The 17,045-nt window shown below is 45.1% G+C and overlaps 1 protein-coding gene across 1 annotated transcript in view; it reads right to left on the bottom strand.

The window, feature by feature from the left end:
• The window catches only part of LAMB4 (laminin subunit beta 4), a 127,350-nt gene that overhangs the window by 11,563 nt on the left and 98,742 nt on the right, over positions 1–17,045 (bottom strand). The window contains exons 33-34 of the mRNA XM_083180169.1: positions 7,087–7,263; positions 6,098–6,251 (exon numbers count right to left, since the gene is read on the bottom strand). Coding sequence (XP_083036295.1) covers positions 6,098–6,251; positions 7,087–7,263 — 331 coding nt within the window. The remainder of the gene's footprint in view (positions 1–6,097; positions 6,252–7,086; positions 7,264–17,045) is intronic.

The raw sequence follows: 17,045 nt of genomic DNA, 5'->3' as shown, positions 1-17,045 counted from the left end.
TGGTCCTGGTTTACAAAATACAGGGGACAAAATGAATAGAGGTCCCCCGTATTTTGAGAACCAGCACCTGGCCCAAACAGGTAGCTTGGTAATGGCACAGTTGGGGGACACTTATAATATAAGGTCTCACGGCCAAACCATTAACCCCCTGACCGGTTAGCCCAGGCAGGGACCCTGGTGGTCCCCCCCTCCATGATGAACCCTGCCTGGGCTGAAGCCTGGGGCTGTCCCCAGTGCCCCTGGTTTGATTGCAGTGTTAAAAAATAGAATACACTATTGTACATTGTTGTGGAACTACATGTCCCAGCAAGCCTGCACCACATACAAGGACTTGGAGAACTATAAGTCCCAGTATGTGGGTCAATAAAGGACCCACTGGTACTTGAAGTTCTACAACAATGCAAATAGTTAAATAACACACAGACACATAATAAAAATAAAAGTTTATTTCATACTACATTCATTCAATTGCTATTCTTAATTAATGGTCCCCACAGGTCGGTCCCCTTGTCCTGTACAATAAGTTTCGGGTACCTGTGGAAGGAAATTATACTTACCAGCTCCTCTGGCGTGGATCAGTACTCTTGGTTCCATGTAGGTATCCCTAGACTTTAAAAATAAAAAAATGGCAATACCCAAAGCTAATATGGACTTTAAGAAGCGGAGAATGTTATTGTTCCATCCTTCCCTGAAATGCGCGATTGGACACCTAGCGGCCAATAAGGAGCAGAGTTATCTGAAGTTCTGCAAATAGTTGCACTTCTACCGCTATGCTGGTCTGACACAAGTCAAAAAACATAAAGGCTTATAAACGGCTAAATCTGGATGGATCTGAGGTTGTGTATAAATTAGCAGCTTTTGTTTATTAAGAGGGGGAAGACAGTGAGTCTCTTGATCACAAAGTTTGACAAGATTTGTCTCATTACGGACAGGTACACATATAACACTGCATTGCAGGACCCAGGTGAAGAAATACAGTTGTTTGTTACAAGAGTCAAGCAGCTGGCAGTGAATTATGATTCTCGTGGGCATGTATAAACTAACCTTTCAGGGACAGGATTGTCTGGGGCATTCCCAACTATGCAACATGCAATTGACTGGCATCAGAATCTGTCATTCATATACTGTACCATATGTACTGTACAGTATCTTACATGAATAGCCTGCTAACATTACACAAGAGTTAAAACAAAAGGTCAGTGTGCACTATCCATCCTCAACCATAGCCAATAAAATGCTGTGTGAAGTATAGAGGTGGCTATTCTTATGAAAGTTTTAAATGCCTGGCATTCAACAAATGCTGTAACGACTGGTGGAAATGTAATCATTTTGCTAAATGTTGTCACGCCATTGAACCTCTTTCACTGCACAGATTCAAAATGTCTGACTGATCACACAAAGTAAACCTTATTGCTTTTGGAGGTCATGTGTTTAGACTATGGGTGTGGCCCAGAGGCATAAAATCATCTCAATTACCCGGAGGCCTCAATAGCCCCCCTTCTTGCATATAAGGGAAAACAAATAATGTGTGGGCTGGAACCCAAATTGAATTGTCATGGCTCCAGCTACGCTGTGTGAGTAGCTATGGCTGGTGGGTCTGGGTCAGACTCATCAACATTCAGAATCAATGTTCACAAGAGGGTTCCATCTCACAGTCCATCAAAAGCAGGTCCACCGTCACCTATATTTTAAGTGACAGGTTGCCTTGCAGGTGCATCGGCCTACCAGGAATCTTCCCTGTATTGTCTGTGGCCAATCACCCCCTGTTCCCAGGAGAATTCTGCTGGCTATGAGAAATAAGGTGACTCCTGGATTTAACTATGACTGCATGTGATGCCCCCGTATAAGGAGATACATCACATCGTGCCTGTCTGTCATGATGGCCAAAGTAAATAACAACAGATCTGTCGGCATTTATATCAACCAAGTGCACTGAAACAATGTCTCATGTGATTGATTCACCCTTTTAAAATGTGGAGTGAGTTATTGCAGGTAATCCATATGATATTTCTGTCCATGGATACTAAGGGGTACATTTTTCTAAAGCTTCTAAAAATAAAAATATGTGATGATTCCCATAGAAACTAATTTAGATTAGGTCTATCATTTATCTATTGCATTATAAATGATAGCCATAATATGATTGGTGGCTAGAAGCTTTAATAAATGTACCCCTAAAGTGGTGTACACATGGTTCAACCCGGCGGCCGCCAATATCGATTCCATGCTAGAAAATAATAGCCAGAATCTGATTTGTTGATGTGGTAAACACCTCCACTTGTCTTTTTTATAAATTTTAGTAAATCCCCCTAAGAGTTAAGAAATACAACTAATGGACACATTTCGACATGTAGACAAACCATATTGTACAATATTGCAAGTTGTACCGTAGGCAGCAGAAACACTCTCTGTACTCTTATTTTAATGCAACCCTGAAATACTGACCAGCCTTATGAGAAGATTCCACACTTTAAATTTATACTACTGAACAGAGCACATCTTTTGAGTTTTGCAAACCTTTGTTCACTTTAAGCTTGTGATGATCCGGCATGTAACTTCATATTGGACAGGGTGCCGGACGGGGTCCTGACAGTCGGGATCCCAACAGTCATTTACCCAACGTTAAAACACAGACAGACAGTTTCCTGACGGCCGCCGGCTATTCTCGCTCGTGGAGGGCCACGACCCCCATAGATCGAGAATAGAATAGGTGCCGAGCGTAGTGAGCCACCGTGCCCACAGCGTGGCAAGCGCAGCGAGCCCGCAAGGGGCTTTGTTGCGCTCGACATGCTGTCTGAGTCTGGACAGTCAGGATCCCGACGTTGGGCTAATGACTGTCGGGATCCCGACTGTCGGAACCCTATACCACACCCATTGGACATGGGGCTAATGTAAAATTATTTTGCTTGCGCAACAGCATACAAGTCCAAAATAAAGCAGCACTCCGTCCAATATCAAACTTGATTTTAATGTAAAACGCACAGCATTGTTTCAATGCTTACCGCATAGTCTTCAGGCTTCACACTGACAAACAACAATTAACTCAAATACACAGGTGAGCGGCGCTGCGTCAAGCCATAGGCGGGGCTAGCCAGCGCTGCATCCATCAACACGTGATACTGTATATATATATATATATATATATATATATATATAAACAATGCAGTGGGGGGGGGCGGCACTCAGAAAAAAACGACAGGAGACGGCAGCTCTGTGACCGACGTTTCAAAAGCCCTTGGGCTTTTTTTATCAAGGTGCTGTAAAGGTGAAGAACAATTTACAAATAGTACAGTGCTTACCTAAGTAGTGTTGAGCTCCGTCCGTGGAGCCTGCACGCACCGGCAGGGGGGAGACGCTGAAGGATGACGTCACGCCACCGACGTAGACGCGCAGGGCGCACGGAGGGGGGCTCGCCACTGTGAACCAATGAAAACATAACAGCAATGAGAATAAACAAAGTGAGTGACAAAAAGCATACTACGAGTATCCTAATTAAAAAATGGGATACATGAGTGTAAAAATAAACAAAGCTCATTGCGGTATCTTGGATATAGAGTGGGACATTACAATAACAAATAAAACATGATGATAACAATATTAAAATGCGATCTACACACCAGCATGTGAGTCTAAATATGGCAGGATATAAAGGTTCTATAATAAAAGACTATAGTCTAAGAGAGACAACACATCGCAGATAGCATGAACATAAAATTGATATTTAGTCGACCTGTGTCGACACAACACTGTCGAAATCTGGCCACTGTATAATGTGAGAATACTTATAGGAAGCAACTGAGACCTAAATTCTCATTGAGCCCTCTAGGGGCCAGGGTACCCAGTGTATAGATCCATCTACACTCTTTTTGTAACAAAGTGAGAGATCTGTTTCCCCCTCTTAAGGGTGGTGGTACATGGTCGATGATTTTATAGCGTAGTGAGGTGACGGGATGCCGTGCCTCACTAAAATGTCGAGCCACTGGTTGCTCACTTTTACCTGTGGCAATGGCGGCTTTGATGGCTGACCTGTGTGCAGCAGCACGCTCTTTAAATTGGCGGTCGGTTTTGCCGACATAGTGTCGGCCACATGGACAACTGATTAAGTAAATTACAAATTTAGACGTACATCCAAGCCTATGTCTGATCTTGTATTGCTTTCCTGTGTAAGGATGGTGAAAGCTATCCCCTGGCAATAAATGGCTGCATGTGGCACAGCCACAGCAACGATAGCAACCCAGTTTGGGCTTGCTGAGGAAAGTAAGGGGCATGACTGGAGGGTACTGGATGTTGTTATGAACCAAGAGGTCTTTTAGATTTTTACCCCTCTTGTAGGCGCTCATCAATGATTTGGAGTGTAGGGAAGTAAGTGCTGGGTCTGTCTTCACTATGGGCCAATATTTTTTGGCAATGCCGTTGATTTTAGGGCTGTGAGAGTGGTATGAGTTGACCCAGATGACTTTTTCAGCTGTGGAGCTTTTTATTTTGGTTGTCAACACTTCCTGTCGACTCAGGTTGGCCACTTTGTTTCTGGCAATGGTGAGCTCTCGTATAGGGTACCCTCTACAGAGGGTACCCTATACGAGAGCTCACCATTGCCAGAAACAAAGTGGCCAACCTGAGTCGACAGGAAGTGTTGACAACCAAAATAAAAAGCTCCACAGCTGAAAAAGTCATCTGGGTCAACTCATACCACTCTCACAGCCCTAAAATCAACGGCATTGCCAAAAAATATTGGCCCATAGTGAAGACAGACCCAGCACTTACTTCCCTACACTCCAAATCATTGATGAGCGCCTACAAGAGGGGTAAAAATCTAAAAGACCTCTTGGTTCATAACAACATCCAGTACCCTCCAGTCATGCCCCTTACTTTCCTCAGCAAGCCCAAACTGGGTTGCTATCGTTGCTGTGGCTGTGCCACATGCAGCCATTTATTGCCAGGGGATAGCTTTCACCATCCTTACACAGGAAAGCAATACAAGATCAGACATAGGCTTGGATGTACGTCTAAATTTGTAATTTACTTAATCAGTTGTCCATGTGGCCGACACTATGTCGGCAAAACCGACCGCCAATTTAAAGAGCGTGCTGCTGCACACAGGTCAGCCATCAAAGCCGCCATTGCCACAGGTAAAAGTGAGCAACCAGTGGCTCGACATTTTAGTGAGGCACGGCATCCCGTCACCTCACTACGCTATAAAATCATCGACCATGTACCACCACCCTTAAGAGGGGGAAACAGATCTCTCACTTTGTTACAAAAAGAGTGTAGATGGATCTATACACTGGGTACCCTGGCCCCTAGAGGGCTCAATGAGAATTTAGGTCTCAGTTGCTTCCTATAAGTATTCTCACATTATACAGTGGCCAGATTTCGACAGTGTTGTGTCGACACAGGTCGACTAAATATCAATTTTATGTTCATGCTATCTGCGATGTGTTGTCTCTCTTAGACTATAGTCTTTTATTATAGAACCTTTATATCCTGCCATATTTAGACTCACATGCTGGTGTGTAGATCGCATTTTAATATTGTTATCATCATGTTTTATTTGTTATTGTAATGTCCCACTCTATATCCAAGATACCGCAATGAGCTTTGTTTATTTTTACACTCATGTATCCCATTTTTTAATTAGGATACTCGTAGTATGCTTTTTGTCACTCACTTTGTTTATTCTCATTGCTGTTATGTTTTCATTGGTTCACAGTGGCGAGCCCCCCTCCGTGCGCCCTGCGCGTCTACGTCGGTGGCGTGACGTCATCCTTCAGCGTCTCCCCCCTGCCGGTGCGTGCAGGCTCCACGGACGGAGCTCAACACTACTTAGGTAAGCACTGTACTATTTGTAAATTGTTCTTCACCTTTACAGCACCTTGATAAAAAAAGCCCAAGGGCTTTTGAAACGTCGGTCACAGAGCTGCCGTCTCCTGTCGTTTTTTTCTGAGTGCCGCCCCCCCCCACTGCATTGTTTGTACAGAGCGTTTTCACGCTCACCTAGGAGGGCACCGGAACTAGCTGTACCCACCACGGTCAGTGGTGACATTACGGAGTGCCACCACAGTCTCCCCCTATATATATATATATATATATGAATTACCTGATATGCGATTAAATTTTGCATCAATTTCTTTTGCCAAGTCTTCTGCATTTTGTTTCAGTTGTTGTATTCTTTCTAAAAACTCTGGAGGGATCTCCCTGTTCATTTGCTTTTCCTTAAGTAACTCATATTTATCTTTTAGGTTATTAAGGCTCTGTGAACAAAATAGAAAAAAACTATTGAGGCCATTTAGAAAGAAAAAGTGTAACACAAATGTCACAATTGCTTAAATTCATAAAAGTTGATCAGCTACTGTACAGTAGCTGGGGTTGAGATGTAAAAGCTCTGATGGCTTTCTAGAATTTGTGTGTCACTGCAAGGATTTTAAGCACACAACTCCTGGGGGTGTTGTTGCAGCTCTGGCAGGCTAAAAGCAAACTGGTCTGGGCACTTTTTACCAAATCCCCCTCTCAACAACCCTGGACCACATAAAATGTCCAACTTGACCATGGCACATTAACTGTTTTGCTCCCTCTTTTTTAAACAATTTATTTATAATTATTCTTACATGACAATGGCCCTTATTCTGTTTCACTTGCAAAGGAAAATTTCTTATGAAATGGACAAAACCATGTGCACTGCAGGTGGGGCAGATGTAACATTTGTAGAGAGATTTAGATTTGGGTGAGTTGTTTTGTTTCTGTGCAGGGAAAATACTGACTGCTTTATTTTGACACTGCAATCTAGATCTCAAGTAAGTTTATAAAAAGCCTAGGTAACACAAGAACAATAGTAACTTTGCAAGATAATATAAGCTAGTGTGGATATTTATGTGGGCATGGATTTTAAGGAAATAAAAGGAATAACCTGTAATAATGAAGGGGACAAAACTGCTGTTGGAAGGGGCCATACGCAGTGTGTGAATGCAATTACAATACAAGGTTAACCATTTTAGAATATGATGCAATATTCTGTTAAATAATCTTTTTTTGTAGGTTTCAAGTCAATCATACATAATATTAAAACATAAAAAATAAGAGAATACATACATTTTCACTTTCAGCTGCAGCCGTTAAAGCTGAATTTGCCCCTTTCTGTGCTTTTGTGGCTGTGTTGCGGTTCTGTAGCATCTTTTTTTGCAGGTTGGCTACCTTTGTTTCAAGTTGAGAGTGTAGGTCTTTTATCGACTTAAATTTGTTATCAGTCACATCTGCCTTTGTTTTAGCCTGAGTAAAAGATATAACAATATATAATACTTTACATATCTTTTGTATATTTGGTGCTGCAATTCAATTCATGATTTTAAGGTACTGTACATTTACTAATGCTTGGTTTTAGAACAGCAATAAAAGGGAGACCTGGCTACTTTTCTATTTTAAATCCTGTGATTTGCCAATGCCAATCATTGAAGTCTTTGATAAACCTTTGTCACGTTTTATTATCAAACATCTAATGTGCAGCTTTGTTAACATGCTGATAATATTACAACACACCTACACATCTGACAAACAGCTGATAAATTATTTTCTATAACAATGATCGGTACTTGTGTATTAGCAGGGAGCCCACTAAGCTATTTGCTTAGTGGGCTATTCTGCGTAGTGAAATCGCATTGCACGTGTTTTCTGTGCCGTGCAATGTGATCTCACTAGTTAATTTATTCACTGCACCCTGGCCGCGGATCGCATGCACGCAAAGTCGCATGCGATTTAGCACAACACCGCCAGTATACATTTAGCAGACCCCCACTATCCACGTCACCCTGTAGCGTGGTGAGCGTACTCCCGACCTTTTCATACCGCCACTTTCCACGTTGGTGTGGAGTCGATTTCATATAGTGTGGCGAGCGCAGCGATTACTTTACATGTCACCACACTTTATGAAATCAACTCCACGCCGACATGGATAGTGGGGGTATGAAAAGGTTGTGAGGACGCGTAACCGTGTCCCCTCACGGGGCTCGCTGCGCTCGCCACACTTCGGGTTGGCGTAGATAGTGGGGGTGTGCACGCTTCGGGTGATGTGGATAGTGGGGGTGTGCATGGGTGCTTTTAAAATGAAGTACCATGACATCTGATTGCATGGGTGCTTATACAATGAACAATCGCATCGCACCGCAAATGGCATGCGATGTGATGCGATGCGGTCCGCGGCCAGGGGTGCACTAGATAGGAAAATCGCATTGCACCACAAAATTGCATGCGATGCAATGCGATTTTCCTATGGTGCCGTACGTATGTAAATTGGGCACCCTGCAAATACACAAGTACTGAATGATCTTGGTGCTCTAAGATCACTAGTACTGCTTAATGAGGGTCCGGAAAGGTCACCATGAAACAACAGACTCAAAGAGAGCACAACAGTTCACAGTAAAGAGGAAAATATCAGTGGCACAAATGGTGGGTTTTAAAATAATTATTATAAGCCTTTATTTATATAGTGCTATAAGGGCTCTGCAGAGCCCAGTTACAGAGATCAAAAACAAGTAAGCAAAACAAGAACACAGTGACTTCCGGTTCAAGACTGTACAGGACAAGAACAGGGTATGAAAATCATACTTGCCTACTTTTGAAAACTAGTTTCAAGGGGATTATAGTTGGTAGTAGAATTTTACACAGAGCCCCATTGAGGGGGCGTGTCTAGTTCCATATATGGAGAAATTGTGAAAAGAGATTGTGAACGGTGCACCTAGAAGCGTGGGTGTGTACTGCTACATCTGAGAGGAATCTTATAAAATGACTTATATCCAAATGTAGATGAGCCCTAAAGCAGTTAGTAAGAGCTACTATACTTGGTAAAGTGCTGGGAAATGGTGCTGATGATTCAATGCAAATGTATCTATCTCTCATTCCCAAAAATGTAACAGTGTAATATGGGATAGGTGAAATGAGGGAGATTGCTAGACTGAGGGAGAGAGGGAGATTTCTGCTATTTCAGGGAGTCTCCTGCAGAATGCAGGAGGGTAGGCAACTATGATGTAAATGGGTGTGGTATAGGGTCCCGACAGTCGGGATCCCGACTGGCCAGACTCAGACAGCATGGCGAGAGCAACAAAGCCCCTTGCTGGCTCGCTTCGCTTGCCACGCTGAGGGCATGGTGGCAAGCTATGCTCGCCACCTATTCTATTCTCCCTCTATGGGGATTGTGGACCCCCAGGAGAGAGAAGAGCCGGTGGCCGTCGGGAACCAGTCTGTCGTTGTTTTAACAGTCAGGATCTCGACATTGGGTAAATAACTGTCGGGACCCCGGTCGGCACCCATATAAACATATCTGCATCAGCAGACAATAGATGATGTTGAAGGAAGTATGGAGATACTGTAATTTAAGTAATTGAAGGAAGAAAGAGCTGCTCATGAGATCTTACTGTACATACTAAATTAGAGATTATTATTTATTTATTAACAGTTTCTTATATAGAGCACACATATTCTGCAGCACTTTACAGGTAATATTTGAACATTCACATCAGTCCCTGCCCCAGTGGAGTTTACAATCTATATTCCCTATCATATGTACACGCACACACATACATTCTAGGGTTACATTTTTGGGAGCCAATTAGCCGACCAGTTTTTTTTTGGGATTGTGGGAGGAAACCAGAGTACCCGGAGGAAACCCACGCAAGTACGGGGAGAATATACAAACTCCAGTTAGAGCCATGGTGGGAATTGAACCCATGACCTCAGTGCTGTGAAGCAGTAATGCTAATCATTACACCATCCATACTGCATACAGATGGAGATAAAGATTGAGTAGACAGTCAGCATGTAACAGTGGGTTAGGATGTCGGCTGGGTTTGATAAAGTGGGTCTTGATTGGCCATTTAAAGGCTTGTAAAGATGTGGAAAATCTGATAGGAAAAGGAAGAGAATTCCAGAGATAGGGAGGAGCATATCAATTTTACTCGACCAATGAATCAAGGTCTAGAAAACTAGCACGCCCCTGATCTGCTGCAGTAGAGAAGAAATTACCAAGAAGTTTCTTGCTTTCTGAGTTCGGAGCAGGACAAGAGTCTTCCTGTAGCTTTACAAATAAGACTACAGCTGGAAGGAGGGCATTGCCATTAGCAGGAAGCCAGCGGCCTTGGTTTTTATTGCTTAAATATGGTATAATGTAACCCTTTACTACAGTGGTTTCCAAATTGTGTGCCATGGTACCCTGGGGTGCCTCGGGACACTTGCAGGGGGGTCACGGATTGGTGGTCCAGGACCAATTCAAATTATTTATGGTCAATGTAATAGACAAGACTAGTGATCATGGCTGCCAATCATAAAACACATGTGCAAACACAAACCAATCTGGTTCCTCGCCACTAAATGGACCCTAAGGATGACAGATAAACACAATCTACTTAATTTTATATTTTTTCTACATTGTATTTTGGCTGAAAATTTTCTGATACCTTAGGATGCTGTGATTCAAAAAAGTTTGGGAACCACTTCTCTAGTGTATACTATCTTATATTCTAGTAGCTCTGTGGGGCTACTGCTATTGCTGCTATTTAAGCAAACATTGATCTGATATCTAGGGATGAGCGTGTTCAACGTGTTCAGATCCAAGACTCATCCAAATTGTTCACTTCCGTCACGCCATTTTTTCGAGCAGAAAACGAGGCCTAACATCATCTTCCTGCTGTCGGATTCTTGCAAGATGTGGATTCTATATAAGTCCCGGCTTCCGGTGCCATCTTCAGTTCACAGGTGAAATTCAGACTACAACTGTCTACAGAGAGGAAAACTATGGGGTCTTTTGGGGGGGGGGGGGGGGCTGCTTAATGGGGACAACTACTAACGGGAAAAAGGAAAGGGTATATCTACTAAGGGGAACTACTGTACGGGAGACCATTAACGGCCAGGGTACAACTACTGAGGGGGAACTATTGTGGGGGAACTATCCTAAGGGAGAACTACTGAAGGTACAACTACTAAGGGGGCATTACTAAGTCCAGCTGTGCTGCCCAGTGTGCTGTATCAGTGCAGCTGTGTTGCCGAGTGTCCCATATCAGTCCAGGGGAGCTGCCCCCCCCTTTTTTTAAAGAAAAAAAGGTGTTTTATTTTTTAAACTGCAAGGGCTCTTAAGTGTGCCGTATCAGTCCAGGGGTGCAGTATTATTCCAGGGGTGAGCCAAGTGTGCCGTATAATTTTAAGGGTGAGCCAGGTGTCATATAATTCATGGGGTGCTGCTAAGTCTGCCGTATCAATCCAGGGGTGATGCCATTTTTTTTATTAAAAGAATAAAAAAAGTTTTTTTTCTTTTTATTGCAGGAGTGTCACCATGTGTGCTGTATAATTCCATGTTTGCTGTATCAGTCCAGGGGTTCCACCATCTGTGCCGCCATGTGTGCGTATAATTCCTGGGGTGAGCCAAATCTGTCATATAATTCCTGGGGTGAACCAAGTCTTCCTTATAATTAATGGGGTGCTGCCAAGTGTGCTATATCAGTCCAAGGGTGATGCTAAGTGTGCCGTATCAGTCCAGTGGTGCTACTAATACCCCTTTTCCATCGGCAAGCCGGGTCGCACCCGGGATTTTGTTCCCGGCATAATGCCGGGCGGGTGACGTCATCGGGAGGTGGGGTCGGGGAGGCGCTGGAAGATGAAAGCATCTCCCAGTGTTGGCTTTTGCACTGTAGTGAATGGGACCTGTGTCACATCGACCCCGGTTACCCGTTTACACTACACAGTGACCCAGGTTGAACATTGTGAGGTAGTCAGGATAGACTGCAAATGTGGGGAAATGCTTGAAAAATGACAAAAATGGTTATTCAGATATTACCAGATTTTTGTTCCAACCAGCCAGATTGGACAATAAATCTTTAGGTGTATGGCCAGCTTTAGTGGTTATTATTTGGTGAGCATAAGACAAAATCAATCTGCGCAACAGAAATATTGGCTGAGTTGGCAGATAAGAGAGTTTTAAACATGTACAATATACCCCACATCAATTCAGCTACAGATTAGTGCCCCACTTTCAAACAATGAGCCTGATCCAGGTCTCGACACTACAGCGGCACATGCTGCAAAGTACTGATGTTCAATACTTTGTATATTTGCCATACCCATACTGCACATTTACAGTACAGGTCTGTGACATCAATCACAGTACAGCATCAGACTGTCAGTGGATGGAGCATCTCATAGAGAGGCATTTTGCCATCATTGTTTGGGAAGGATGAGGCCCCTTGTACTCCTCTTAGCAGTTAGTGTCTAGTTATCACCAAATAAAAACACTTTATAATACATAAGGAATTAGGATTGCAAAGTGATGAGTAGAGTGGCCAATCCTAGGATTGGGATCGGCGGTCCCGGAGTATCAAACTGTATAAAGAGAGCACACCCAATTAATTGGGTATTGCTATAACCAGCAAATAACTGCAATTATCTACTACTAATGTCAGATACCTAAGTAGCTGCAGCACAGCCATCATGAAACTAAACCTTACAACAAGCATTCAACATTTTATCACTAAGGTGTCTGTTCTATGCAGATGGGAATCCTAAAGTTGGATCAAATTATGACTAATTACAACACTAGTGGCATAACTACAGAGGGTGCAGGGGATGCAGCTGCTATGGGACCCGGCCGCTGGAGGGGCCCGAGGACCCAGCAGGCAATCCCCTGCACCCTTTTTAATTTTTTAAAATGAATTAGTACTGGAGCGTAGCGCAGAGATCGGTGCAGTTAATTCTTCTAAAGCAGGAGGTGAGTGCAAAGTATAGAGTGACATGCTAGATGGCGCTGTAGCATCCTTCTCCTTTGCCGGGTGCTCACTAAGAATGAGATTATAAATGGGCACCTGGAGGCTCCTTTTGACGAGGAGCTGCTCAATACTGTGAGCTAGGACACAGATCCTCCCCGTCGCCATCCAGAGGGGCAGCGCAGCAGGCAGCCACACACTTGTACAGGTACTAGTTGAGATTTTAAGAGGGCACCCGGCAGCTACTTCAGACGAGCCGCAACTCACTGTGACCTGGGAGTCCAGGACACAAAAGAGCTCCTCCATGGCACTATCCAGCAGGCAGGCAGTGCAGCAGAAAGCAACGCCAGGCACATGAACTCATCTATGATCAGCCTGATCAGGTAACTGTCTTGAATAGGGGGGAGGGCAGAGTCATGAGCGCTGTACTTCTCCTCCATGCATGCGACCAGGTTAGATATGGCTTCCCATCCCTCATATGCCGTCTGACCCCGGCATACCAATAATGGACATCCAGACAGGACAGGGGCTCCAACAGCACTGCACCCTAACCCTCTCCCCTACCCCCTAAACCTCCTTTGTATCAGCATAACCCTCACCCCTCCACACTGCCTGACCGTAACCTCCCCCCCCCCACTGGTGCCTAACCCCCCCCCCTCATAGGTGCCTTAGCCTAACCCCCCCCCCCCCCCACAGCCCTACCCTAAGTCCCCCCACTAGTGCCTAACCTAAACCGGTACTCTTTACCTAGAAGGGCGCCAGCGATTGAAATCGCGGTCGTCGGGGGTAAAAATCGCGGTCATCGCGGGCATCGCGGGTAAATCGGGATGGCCGCGATGCCCGCGATGACCGCGATTTTCCCATAGGGAACAATGTTAAAAAGGCAGATTGACCGCGATTTCACTGTTAAATGCCTCAATGGACCCGATTTGGCCCTAGGAATCAATGTTAAATGGGCCACAGAGCCCAAATAAGCACAATTAACCCTTAAATGTCCCCCCCAATTTTTAACGCCCCCCCACGATCCACGCGAACCCGAAGCGTGGCGAGCGCAGCGAGCCCGCGAGGGGCGGCGGTACGTGTCCTCCGACCTTTTCATGCCCTACTATCCACTAGGGCGTGGAGTGAGAATATAATAGTGTGGCGAGCCACCGAGCCCGAAGCGTGGCGAGCGCAGCGAGCCCCGCGAGGGGACGCGGATACCTTCACAGGTAGACGCGTCCCCTCGCGGGCTTCACAGGTGTCGGCGTCGCCACGGACACCTGTGAAGCCCGCGAGGGGACGCGTATAACTGTGAAGGTATCCGCGTCGCTGCGCTCGCCACGCTTCGGGCTCGGTGGCTCGCTGCGCTCGCCACACTATTATATTCTCACTCCACGCCCTAGTGGATAGTAGGGCATGAAAAGGTCGGAGGACGCGTACCGCCGCCCCTCGCGGGCTCGCTGCGCTCGCCACGCTTCGGGTTCGCGCGGATCGTTGGGTGGCGTTAAAAATTGGGGGGGGACATTTAAGGGTTAATGGGCTCTGTGGCCCATTTAACATTGATTTCTATGGCCAAATCGGGTCAATTGAGCTATTTAACAGTAAAATCGGGTCCATCGCGCCTTTTAACATTGATTCCTATGGGAAATCGTGAGCATCGCGTCGCGGGCATCGCGGGTACATTTATGGCCGGCCGCGACGCGACCGACACGATTTCCATGTTTAACATGGGTTTCAATGGGAAATCGCGGGCATCGCGTCGGTCGCGTCGCGGCCACACATAAATGTACCCGCGATGCCCGCGACGGGCGCCCTTCTAGGTAAAGAGTACCCCTAAACCTAACCCACACTCCGGCCACCTGCTTGCTGGCCTAACAAAGTTACTGATCAGTATCCTGGCTGTTGTTATTCCATCAGGATCCTGATGTACTCAGAGTTCTGGCAAAGGTCATGTGAACTGAAGGCAGTCAGGATGCTGGCGATACTGAACCACCAGGATGATGACTGCATCCATGCCTCCTGTTGCTATCTCCTGCGTGTGCCTGAAACCCCTTCCCTGCAAGTTATAGCCCATCTCTCCTTCTCTCCGTGCCCGCCTCGCCCTAGTAGTTTCTCTTCTACTTGATCCTACTCCCTCTCTCTGACTTTCTCTCTGACACTTTCTCTTGCTGACATTGTTTCCCTATTTTTCCTTTATTGCTCTCTCTCTCTTGCATTCTCTCTGTTTCCTTAATACCATCTCTCTCTCTCTGTATTGGACATTTATCTCTTTTGTTCCTCTCTCTTTCTTCCTCCCTGACACTTATTCATGCTCACCCCCATCCCTCTCTCACACTACTTCCACCTCCTGCTCTCATTGCTTTCTTTTTTCTCCCTGGCACCCTCCTTCTCACTTCTCCAGTCTCTGTCTCTCACTCCTCACTCTTCTGCACCCGCTGTGGGAGACTGTAGCGAGAATTATGAAGGGAGGGCCCTATAAAGATTTTGCTATGGGGCTCACAAACTTCTAGTTACGCCCCTGTGCAACACTTTTACAATTTAGCATAAAACAGGCCATGGCCATGAACCTTGCCCACCATGCAATGTCTATCAAGACAAGAGAACTGGCAACCCTTCAAGCACATCAAGGAACAACAAAATAACAGACAATCTCACAGCCAGTGATCTAAAACCATCCCCTAATCATGGACAATAGCAATGCTCAGCTATGGCCCTTATTCTGATTGATGCGGACTTTACCGCGTTCTTACGGATAGCGTCTTTACGGCGTCTGCGCATGCGTGGAGAACGCTACGCGCATGTGCCACGCCTTGACTCGGTACCAGTTCGGACAAAGCCCGTCCAAAACTGGTCCCCGCAATCAGTCGGGAAATAGGGGCGTATTATGGGCGTCATGCGGAATGACACATGGGCGTAGTTTCAAAGTGGGCAAAACGGGGCGGAAACATGGGCGGACACGGGGGAGTACACTTATGTTGGGGGGCGTACATTCGGAAACCACTCCGAATGCACGCGAGCAAAAAGGGCTGAAATGTGCGGTGTCCACAAGTGTACTATTGCTTTGCGGACACCACTCGTTCATGCGGTAGGCGAACGTACGCCTAATGACTACAACCATTAACACCTGAACCCAATACAATCTACTCCTTTACTCATTACTCACTAATAGGACGCTTGTCAGTGCTTTAATTGAAACCATTGCACTTCAATTGCTGTAAGGGTTAATGTGTGCAATGCATGTGTTAGGCATGCTTGTAAGGATATATTGGAATCTAATTGATTCCATTTCCAAATAAGCAGTTTTTTATGAGGATAGGTAATTGAATAAGTGGGTCATGTGATGTCTTGCAGAAGATACTTCATAGTGGGTTGTTTGGCGTAAATACTCCGCTTACGTGCGGTAGCACCGCTTGGCTCCCGGTCGGATGCGGTATTCCCGAGCATACTCTGTAATACTCTGTAATACCGTGCCGAATCGGAGTGTTTCTCCCGCACACGCATGGTTTGTATGTCGTCCGTAAACACGCCCTGTTCTTAAAGAGTGAGTCCGTCCGAATGCGGAGGACACGTGGGCGTTTCTACGGACGATGGCCGCACGCGGCAAAACACCGTGGCGTGCGGACCGCTCCGTAAGAATGCGGGAATTTCCGCACAGATCAGAATAAGGGCCATAGTGAGGTATACTAGCATTAGTGAATAACTAGGGAGAAGCATTGTGGACAGTAGTTGCCTTAGAAGCCTAGAAACCATATGAATGTTCTATAACCAATATGGGCCGAACACTGAATCCACCTGCAAAAGCAGCAGTATAGAAAGTCAGATATCACACATCAAATAAACATCCAACAGAAAAGGGGGGCAATGACATGGCTCTTGGTTAAAGCAAAAAGCCTAAGAAGGTTCCAATGTCAGGTCCATCTCATAGAAAACAATGTAAATTCCTCGATCCACCCGCACAGTAGAGTAATAAGCATCTGATGCCTCCTGCCCATCTTGCAATGGAAGTACCAGCAATAATATATTTAGGACCACTACATGTTGTAAATGAAACATACCAACAACACAAACCAATGAGACAAAAAAATAAGTTAAAATACATATCAACAAATATAGTAATAAGACATTCACATTATACTGTATCTGCCAGATAATATACGCTATTGATTTGAAATGTATAGATAGTGACAATGTATTCTAATGATTATGTATTAAACATTCAATAACTGCTATATCACGACTAGACAAAATAATTGCCAGAAACACGAGACCTGATTCAAGGGTGGACTCAATTTCCGATATTTTCACATACGGCTGTAGTTCTTGCTATAG

The sequence above is a fragment of the Crinia signifera genome, chromosome 4 (assembly GCF_055691185.1).
Source record: "Crinia signifera chromosome 4, ASM5569118v1, whole genome shotgun sequence".
NCBI lineage: Eukaryota > Metazoa > Chordata > Amphibia > Anura > Myobatrachidae > Crinia > Crinia signifera.
This window is presented reverse-complemented; position numbering and strand designations above follow the sequence as displayed.